The 10,902-nt window shown below is 34.0% G+C and overlaps 1 protein-coding gene across 1 annotated transcript in view; it reads right to left on the bottom strand.

The window, feature by feature from the left end:
• Positions 1–1,911: 1,911 nt before the first annotated feature.
• INPP5E (inositol polyphosphate-5-phosphatase E) overlaps positions 1,912–10,902 on the bottom strand; it is a 32,880-nt gene continuing 23,889 nt past the window's right edge. The window contains exons 10-11 of the mRNA XM_051980324.1: positions 6,653–6,789; positions 1,912–4,899 (exon numbers count right to left, since the gene is read on the bottom strand). Coding sequence (XP_051836284.1) covers positions 4,767–4,899; positions 6,653–6,789 — 270 coding nt within the window. The 3' untranslated portion in view covers positions 1,912–4,766. The remainder of the gene's footprint in view (positions 4,900–6,652; positions 6,790–10,902) is intronic.

Below are 10,902 nucleotides of genomic sequence, written 5' to 3'. Positions count from 1 at the left end.
GGCGTGGTGGCGGCAAGGATTCCTGGTAGCTCTGGGAGGTGGAGGCTGCACTACCATAGCTTCGTCTTCTACATCCAGGACCCCTTCGGCACCTCCCCAAGGATGCTCGGAGAGCGCAGGGTGGAGGGAAAGTATAAAGGTGTGATTCCTCGCAGAAACTGAAGGGGCTCAAGAAGGGAGGGGCCTGGCTGGGCGGGACTGACTTGCTTCTTTGCACCTGGAAGCCTCATTTGCCCCTTTGGGGAATTGGGTAGGGAGATATGGTTACTGTGAATTTAGGGGAAACATTCATTCAGTACTCGTTTTCACCACTTATAGGGCCTCCTAGATCTAATTAACTACGAGTACCAAAATATCCCTGTATTAGATTTACTAGACAGCTTTGGAAATAATAGAACTGTTTAAGCATCTAAAATGGTTTTAATAGCTTTTTATTTTTCTAAATACATGCAAAATTAGTTTTCACCATTTACGTTTGCAAAACCTGTTGCAAAATTTTCTCCCTTCTTCCCCACTTCCCTCCTCAGACAGCAGTCTGAGTTAAACATGTATTAAATCCTCTAAACATATTTCCATATTCATCATGCTGCCCAAGAAAAATCAGATCAAAAGGGAAAATACACAAAGAAAAAACAAACAACAAAAAGGTGAAAACACTATGCTTTGCTCCACATTCAGTCTCCATAGTTCTCTTTAGATGCAGATAGCTCTTTCCATTACAAGTCTAATGTATGTCTTCATAATATTTCTGGTGTTTTAAGATGGAGTGTTTCATAAAGAAAACAAGATGTCCTTAGCTTGGTGTAGACACCTTATATCCCATTCACAAATCAGATCTTGATTTAATAGAAGCTTCTGTACAGTTTTGGCATTTTAGCTTAATTAGCAACTTTTCTGAAAACTTTTGAAAATTATAGTACTTTATTATTAATCAAGTTGAAATCTTAAGAGAATTGATTGGAATTGAAGGAAATGAATAAGCTGCAGTTTTCTTTCTTTTTTTTTTAATTCTTTTTATTTTTTATTGATAGAACCCATGCCAGGGTAATTTTTTACATAAGCTGCAGTTTTCAAAGAAATTCAAAACTTGGAGAGCCAAGTGAAAAAAATGTTCTAAAACCCTAATAATTATAAGAAATGCAAATTAAAAGAAATCTGAAGTTTCATCTCATACCTAATAGTTTAACAGATTTGATGATGACACATATTGGAGAGACTGCAGGAAAATAGACACATTGATGTTTACTGGAGATAAGAGCTATAAATTGGTGTGGCCATTCAGAAAAGCAATTTGGCACCATGCCCCCAAAGTTATTAAACTGTGACTTATCCAGTTGAGCCAGAAATAGCACTACTAGATCTGTATCCCACAAAAGATCAAAGGAGGAGGTAAAACACTCATTTATACAAGTATTTAGAGTAGCTCTTTTTGTAATAGTACAGAATTGGAAATTTAGATAGGGTGCTCATCAATTAGGGAATGGCTGAACAAATTATGGTATATGAATAGAATGTAATTTTATTATACTGTAGAAAACGAAAGGGATAGTTTCATTGAAACCTTGGAAGGTTTCTATAAAATTGCTAACAGAGTGAAAAAGAACAATTAATACCCATTACAACATTATAAAGACAAACTGAAATACTTAAGAAATTTGATCACTACAGGGACCAATAAGAGGATTTATCATGAAGCATGCTATGTACTTCTTGACAAAGAAGTGATAAATTTGAGATACAGAATCAGACTTGCTTTTTTGCATAGGTTCAATGTGGGAATCTTTTTTGCCTAACTAAATATACTTTTTTAATTAGTATTTTGCATGGTTTTTTTTAAAGGGGAAGGAGGGAGAAAGTTATGTTTTTATTAATTGAAACCCCCCCCCCCAAATAAGGAAATCACAGACCACATTTTGGATTTGTTTCTTGGCAATTCAGTTTTAATCGTGTAAGTACCAAAAATTGTATAACTTAAAAAAAAAATACAAAAATGTATAGCTTAAATATAAAAAAAATTCGAGATGAAAACAATTTATCAGAGACCTGATACACAAAAACTTTTTGAATTAGCAACTCAGAATAATCAAACCAAAAATTTAAGCAGATTTGATTATTGCTTAGGAAACTTGCAAATAACTTACTTTTCATAGAGAATTTTTACAACTGCAACTTGTGCTCACTCAAAATTACTTTAACTATAATTTTCTAGGAGTGAATTCACTTTATAAAGAATCTGAAAGTTCATGGTTAAGTAATTTACTCAACAAAGTGTGATTTTAAAAATCAGATTTATATATTGCCTTCCTCTCAAGTTCTTAATCACAAATTACTATATAAGTGAATTAATGTATTAATTACTTTATAGTTGAAATAAATTTTATTTTTATTTATTTATTTAATTGAGGCAATTGGGGTTAAGTGACTTGACCAGGGTCACACAGCTAGGAAGTGTTAAGTGTCTTAGACTAGAATTGAACTTAGGTTGTTCTGACTTCAGGGTTGGTGCTTTATCCACTGCGCCACTTACCTGCTCTGAAATGAAATTTATTCCTCATTTGGGGAAAATATTTTCTGACTCAATCTGCAAAAATTTGTTCAAGTCAAATCTAACTACATAAAAGCCAATATAACAATAATTTCTGAATGAAATATATGGCCCACTTGTTTAAGCAGTATTTATAGAACATTCCAGTAAATTAAATCAAACTGAACAGCTATTTGGAATTCTTCCTAATAGGAGCTTACCTAGAAGATAAATAGTATTTCTATAAATGTCTTAAATGATGAATTTTGCTTTTAAAATATTCTTTGTTGACTTAAACATCTGGAAATTCAAATTTCATAGTCTCATTTCCTATAGCAGAAATTATAAGTCTCATTTAATATGTTCTATTTTCTGATGTATTTACAATAAATTTCACTTATATGTTAAAAAATAGAAATTATGTAATTGAAATCCAGAAAGATTCTGGTTAGTTGTTTTTAAATCTTAACTTTTCAACTTGAATGTTACATATGTATATATATGCATATATATATATATATATTTTTTTTTTCTGTTAGAACTCTAAAATCACTAGGGAAACACAGCTACAGATAAGACCTAAATTCACTTTGTAAATTTTAATATATATTTATTTTAAAATATAAATAGGAAAAATAAATATTAATTTATGAGACTAGGTTGAATCTACCTTGATTGCCACATATTCAAGGCCTAAAATGTTTTGGATATGAGACAAGTAATGAGTTATAAAACTTTTAAAAATGGGTAGTTGTTTTTCCAGGATTAGTGCAAAATAGTAACTCTCCAAATATTCAAATCATTAGACAAGTAAATGAAAAGGATTTTTAAATGATGCTATTTGATGGCTGATTCTTAATAAGTTTAAAGAAGCAAATGACCTGAGTAAAACAAACAAAAGGACCATCTATCTACAAATATATCATTTCTACAATGTTCCCTTGTTTCCCCAAAATCTTGAAGTAATTTCATAAAATGATACTTGGGGATGACTTCCATGAGAATTTTTGAAGCTGATAAAAATTCTTAATGATGAATAATGAAGTTTTGTGATGACAATGTATATATAATATTAACCTTGGAGAATCACTGGCTACTCCCTCCCTGAAGTAAATTTGGCTTTTAGTCATCTCCTGAGCTTAGTAAGGGCAACCAGATTATTTCAGCACGACCTTTTGTCCTTTATTTTTCTCTTGTCCTCTTAATAATGACTCTTGGATTTAGGTAGGGTTCGTGTCCCAAGGACAATCCTAAGTGGTCCTAAGTCACAAGGTTAGCTTAAAATTTCCTCAGGGTGGGAAAAATTGGAACACAAGGTTTTTCAAGGATCAATGTTGAAAAAAATTATACTTGCATATGTTTTGAAAATAAAAAACTTCAATTAAAAAATAAATAAAATAAAATTTCCCCAAGCAGAACTGACAAACTACTAGCTCTATTCCCATGACTTAGTGCCCTGGTAAGGGAGAAGGTTCCATTAACTAAATGGCTCAAAATCCTGCAGCATTCTATTCAATAGAAACAAGGGGAGTGATGTATCCTTTCCTGTATAAAGGAAAGGAAATGTGCATGTATGTGTGTATATACACACATATATACAAAGCGCACACATTTATATATTTAGATATATATTTGGAGGTTAAATGTAGGAAAAACACATATGGACCTACAAGAGTTAAATTGCACTAGCTGTGGGAGTATGTGGCCAAAATATCTAGCTTTTAAAAAAACTGAAATTTAGTCAGGTATTAAAGAGAGTTCTTTGGCAGAAAACATTAAGGAAATAAAATACTGCCTTAGATCACATAAGCTGTTTAGGGCAAATTGTAATTCATCAAGTGATTTCCAAAGCAGAGTGCCAATGATTGTATTAATATGCTAGAATTATCTGAAATGTCAGTAATTATAATTTGCCTTATTCATAATGGAAGTACTACAAATAGAGAATGATTTATTTATTTACAAGGAATGCAAATTGTTCTCAGAACACCTGTCCTTCCTGGGACACTGATAAATGAGATACCCCATCATTACTGAGTTTTCACAGCCAGTGTGCTACAGTTTTTTTGGTAAGATACAACAGAGAACAGAGCAACATTTAAGATAGTCTTCATGGGTCACTAAAGATGGAATAGTATTTTATAGCGAGCTTTCTTCATACACAGATTGATGCATTCCTTTGGCGTGTTGGGGTGATTTTCCCTTACTGTTGGCTTGTCAGGTTCTTGAGAGGTCAGATTTTTCAGGAAATAGTACAAATCATACTGGATTTTTGGTCTTTAAGTGTTTGCTGTTTTTGAAGTTCTCTTGAAATGCGTCTTTTAATTCCTAATAAATAGAGGTCTCGATCAAATTTGCCAGCAGCTAGAGGAATGCTATAAAGGAAAAAGAAATTATAAAATGGATGTGGTTTCTTAACTGCCAAGTCAGACAACAATTTGGACTGTGTAAGAGCTACAACAAAATGAGATTTCTTTCTCTTTGGTATATACATACATTTTCTGGATGCCTTAGGGCTCTTTGTGGTTGAGTACAAGAGTGGCTTTGGGCAGGAGTCTCCAAACACCTCCAACCAGGTATATATTTTCTTATTTATTATATGTATGTACTGCTAGTCTAATAATAATATATATCATAAAACTTACCTGAAACTAAAAATTAAAAAGGATAAAATTAAGATGAAATAATCTTTGATTCTAGATGTAATTCAGAGCCTTTGGAATTTACTGAGTACCCAAATGACATTGCCAGTTGTGTGGAAGAGGGGAAAGACTTGAGGGAAGGCAACCTATTAGGAGGTCTTTATAATACACTATGCGAGAGGTTTTTAAGGACCTTAACCAGGGAAGTGGTAGTGTGGGTGATAAAAGGGGATAGGTGTGAACAATGTATAGGCAGAAATAAGATTTGAGAAATAAATAGATCTGTTTGTAAGATGAAGGGAAAGCTGGTGGTGCCCTTAATAATAATATGGAAGTTTGGGAAGAGGGATGAGTTTGTGGGGAAAGATGACTTAATGAGATCTTTGATATAGTTTACAAACCATATATGTCTGCTCTTCTTATGCAACTACCCACTCAAAATACAAGAGTAGGAGGCAGGGCTTACAGTTAGTAGTTACTGCTTCTAGAAAGCAGCTTCCTTCAAGGGGGAATTAGGATTAAATGTCCTGCTTAGAGTCACATAACTAGCAAATGTGTGAGACTGGATTTGAACTCAGCTCCTCCTGACTTCAGGGCTAGTACTCTATTGACTGTATCACTAGCTGCCCTGGGATGAGTACATTGAAACAAGCTGGAGTTGAGCACGTACCTCAAAGGGGCTCCAATTTGGAAACCACTATCTTAGGAAATACAACAATAGCTTTTCTTTTTGGTTCTAGCTATTTGAGTTTTCTAATGTTCAAGGTAAGTCTTAGTCATCAAGGGTTTATTAAGTGTATAAGTAACATAAGTTCAAGATATTGGACTTATTTAAAGATTACATTCTCCTAACTGAAGAGCTGGTTTCTTTCCCAACTCTGAATGTCCCATTCAGAACTATATCAAAAAACCTGGTTTTAAGAGGAAAAATAATATGAAAGTAAGCTTGGGCCTATCAATGAGTTATCTTAGAGATGATTTTGAGTTGACCTCTTGCCATTCTGAGATAAAAATAAAGTGCTTTCTCTCTCTCTCTGTATCTCTCTGTATCTCTCTCTCTCTCTCTCTCTCTCTCTCTCTCTCTCTCTCTCTCACACACACACATACACACACACCCTATATCCTTAGAAAATTATGATACATGAGATTAAAATGCAACTTAGACTTAAAAAAAAATCACCAAGACTTTTAGAAGGAACAAAAAATAGACTTGCGCTTTTGGGGGGTTATTGCACGAATACAATTCAAACAAATCTATAAAACATCACTTTAACATGGGCAATTGACCCATGGTATTGGTATCTCTGATTTACACAGCTCCAAAATGTGAAGATTTGAGTTTGAACTTAAATTAAGTCAAATCTTAAATTCAAACACCACCATCACCACCTGAGGACCTGACAAGAATCAGAGAATTCTGAAGTCCTAACCCTAACATTAGCTGATGTGACCCATTATAAAAAGAGTTGAGTGAATGAACACTGACTTATCTCTCCCAGGTCTCACTTTTACTCGGAACAGACCATATACTGGACGGTGATCAGAGGTCTTAATTCCAGGACAGGAAGAATACTTGACTGGGTAGATGTCATCTTTTTGTCGGCTTTTATATACAACTCGGTCCTATAGGGAGAGATTCCAAAAGGCAGGGAAAGTAAGCTGAATTCCATAGGAACACATGGTCTGCTCATCTTTCATTTCTTTTTAAACAGTATTGTGGTTACTGGGTACACTGTTTTTCTGGTTTTTTTTTTTAACTTTACATTTGTTTATTTAAATTTTTCTATTCTTTTCTATATTCATTTTTTCCTATACTACAGTAATATTCCATTATATTCATGGATTTTAACTTATTTAGCAATATACTTCATTCATAGTTTAAAAATTATTCTTTCTTACCTTCTTGGAAGCTATCATTTCACAAATAAGAAAATAGGAAAATAACAGTTTAACACCTCAACCAAGTCTGATATTACATGCAGTGTTCCACACCTATAGTGTTCCCATCTCTACAAAGAAGGGAGAAAAGTGCATTTACCTATATTTTCTTTGGAAAGAAGCTGGATCATTGTATTTTCATAGAATGTAGACTTTATAAATTGTTCTTTTTCTTTATATTTATGTTATTGTGGTTACTGGGTACACTGTTTTTCTGTTTTTTTTTTTTTTAATTTTACATTTGTTTATTTAAATTTTTCTATTCTTTTCTGTATTCATTTTTTCCTATACTACAGTAATATTCCATTATATTCATGGATTTTAACTTATTTAGCAATATACTTCATTCATAGTTCTTTGCTACTGCTATAAAAAGTACTAAAAGCAACATTATGGTACATATGGGAACTTTTTTTTTAATCTCCTTGGCATATATACCTACCAGTGGCAGTTGTTATTGAAAAGGTAGGGGCATTTTAGTCGCTTTCCTAGTATATTCCAAACATGATTGATGGCTCTGAAGTACCACTGCACACCTCTCAGATTGGCTAAGATGACAGGAAAACCTAATGATAAATATTGGAAGGGATGTGGGAAAACTGGACACTAATACATTGTTGGTGGAGTTGTGAACTGATCCAACCACTCTGGAGAGTAATTTGGAACTATGCCCAAAGAGCCCTAAAACTGTTCAGGCCCTTTGATCCAGTGTCTCTACTGGATCTATATCCCAAATAGATCACAAAAGAGGGAAAAGGACCCACATGCGCAAAAATGTTTGTAAGAGCCCTTTTTGTAGTGGCAAGAAACTGGACACTGAGTGGATGAATAAGTTATGATATATGAATGTTATGGAGTATTATTTTTTTGTAAGATGATCAGCAGGATGATTTCAGAGAGGTCTGGAGAGACTTACATGAACTGATGCTAAGTGAAATGAGTAGAACCAGGAGATCATCGTACATGTATAATCCTTCTATATATACTTCCTTTTTTTTTTTAAATAACTTTTTATTGGCAGAACCCATGCCAGGGTAATTTTTTACAACATTATCCCTTGCACTCACTTCTGTTCCGATTTTTCTCCTCCCTCCCTTCACCCCCTCCCCCAGATGGCATAATAATAATTATGTGATGATCAACTGTGATGGACTTGACTCTTCAACAATGAGGTGATGCAGGCCAATTCCAATAAGACTTGTGATGGAGAGTGCCATCTGTATCCAGAGCGAGGACTATGAGGATTGAATGTGGATCACAACATAGTGTTTTCATCTTTTTTTGTAGGCTTTCAGGTTTTTTTCTCATTTTTTTTCCATTTTGAGCTGATTTTTCATGTACAGCATGATAAATGTGGAAATATAAATAGGCTAAGAAATAGACTAGTTGATCAATGGAATAGGTTAGGTTCAAAGGACAAAACAGCCAATAAATTTAATAATATAGTGTTTGACAAACCCAAAGATCCCAGTTTTGGGGATAAGAATGCATTATTTGACAAAAATTGCTGGGAAAATTGGAAATTAGTATGGCAGAAACTAAGCATTGACCCACACTTAACACTGTACACCAAGACAAGGTCAAAATGGGTTCATGACCTAGGCATAAAGAATAAGATTATAAATAAATTGGAAGAGCATAGGATAGTTTACCTCTCAGACCTGTGGAAGAGGGAGGAATTTATGACCAAAGAAGAACTAGAGATCACTATTGACCACAAACTAGAAAATTTTGATTATATCAAACTGAAAAGTTTTTGTACAAACAAAACAAATGCAGACAAGATTAGAAGGGAAACAATAAACTGGGAAAACATTTTTACAGTCAAAGGTTCTGATAAAGGCCTCATTTCCAAAATATATAGAGAACTGACTCTAATTTATAAGAAATCAAGCCATTCTCCAATTGATAAATGGTCAAAGGATATGAACAGACAATTCTCAGATGAAGAAATTGAAACTATTTATAAACATATGAAAATATGCTCCAAATCATTATTAATCAAAGAAATGCAAATTAAGACAATTCTGAGATACCACTACACACCTGTCAGATTGGCTAAAATGACAGGGAAAGATAATGCGGAATGTTGGAGGGGATGTGGGAAAACAGGGACACTGATACATTGCTGGTGGAATTGTGAACATATCCAGACATTCTGGAGAGTAATTTGGAACTATGCTCAAAAAATTATCAAACTGTGCATACTCTTTGATCCAGCAGTGTTTCTACTGGGCTTATACCCCAAAGAGACACTAAAGAAGGGAAACATGTGCCAAAATGTTTGTAGCAGCCCTGTTTGTAGTGGCTAGAAGCTGGAAAATGAATGGATGCCCATCAATTGGAGAATGGTTGAGTAAATTGTGGTATATGAATGTTACGGAATATTATTGTTCTGTAAGGAATGACCAGCAGGATGAATACAGAGAGGATTAGTGAGACTTACATGAACTGATGCTAAGTGAAATGAGCAGAACCAGGAGATCATTATATACCTCAACAACGATATATATGAGGATGTATTCTGATGGAAGTGGATCTCTTCGATAAAGAGAGCTAATTCAGTTTCAATTGATCAAGGATGGACAGAAGCAGCTACACCCAAAGAAAGGACATTGGGAAATGAATATAAATTGCTTGTATTTTTGTTTTTCTTCCCGGGTTATTTATACCTTCTGAATCCAACTCTCCCTGTGCAACAAGAGAACTGTTCAGTTCTGCACACATATATTGTATCTAGGATATACTGTAACCTATTTAACATGTAAAGGACTGCTTGCCATCTGGGGGAGGGGGTGGAGGGAGGGAGAAGGAAAAAATCGGAACAGAAGTGAATGCAAGGGATAATGATGTAAAAAATTACCCTGGCATGGGTTCTGCCAATAAAAAGTTATTAAAAAAAAGGAAGTATATATAGAAGGATTATACATGTTTAACAAATATTGGATTACTTATTGTCTAGGGGAGGGGAGAAGGGAAGAGAGGGATAAAAATTTGGAACACAAGGTTTTTTGCAAGGGTGCATGTTATAAACTATCTTTGCATGTATTTTGAAAATAAAAAGCTATCATTTAAAATAAATAAATAAAAACAAATATGATTAATTGGATCACTGCAGTTCCATTAATAGTGAATACATAACCTCTCCACCATTAATTATTCTCACCTTTTATCATCTTTTCCAGTTTGCTGAGTTTGAGGTGAAGCATCATAGTTGTTCTGATTTGCAAGTCTCTATCTATTAGTGATTTTGGAGCAATTTTGCTATAATTGTTAATATTTTAACAATTCTGTCAAATGTTGTTTATATTGTTTGACCACTTATACAAAGGAAGTAGATTTTAGCCTGATAATAAATTGATTTTACTGCCCTTTATACTTTATATACCTTTGTTAAAGATAATTGCTGCACAATTTGGAATTATGTTCAAAAAGTTATCAAACTGTGCATACCCTTTGATCCAGCAGTGTTACTACTGGGCTTATATCCCAAAGAGATCATAAAGAAGGGAAAGGGACCTGTATGTGCACGAATGTTTGTGGCAGCCCTCTTTGTAGTGGCCAGCAACTGGAAACAGAGTGGGTGCCCATCAATTGGAGAATGGTTGAATAAATTGTGGTATATGAATGTTATGGAATATTATTGTTCAGTTAAGAAATGACCAACAGGATGGTTTCAGAAAGGCCTGGAGAGACTTACATGAACTGATGCTGAGTGAAATGAGCAGGAGTAGGAGATCATTATATACTTCAACAACAATACTATATGATGATCAATTCTGATGGACATGGCCATCT

The sequence above is a fragment of the Antechinus flavipes genome, chromosome 2, assembly GCF_016432865.1.
Source record: "Antechinus flavipes isolate AdamAnt ecotype Samford, QLD, Australia chromosome 2, AdamAnt_v2, whole genome shotgun sequence".
Lineage (NCBI taxonomy): Eukaryota > Metazoa > Chordata > Mammalia > Dasyuromorphia > Dasyuridae > Antechinus > Antechinus flavipes.
Note: the sequence above shows the minus strand (reverse complement) of the source record. Positions and strands in the feature narration are given on the sequence as shown.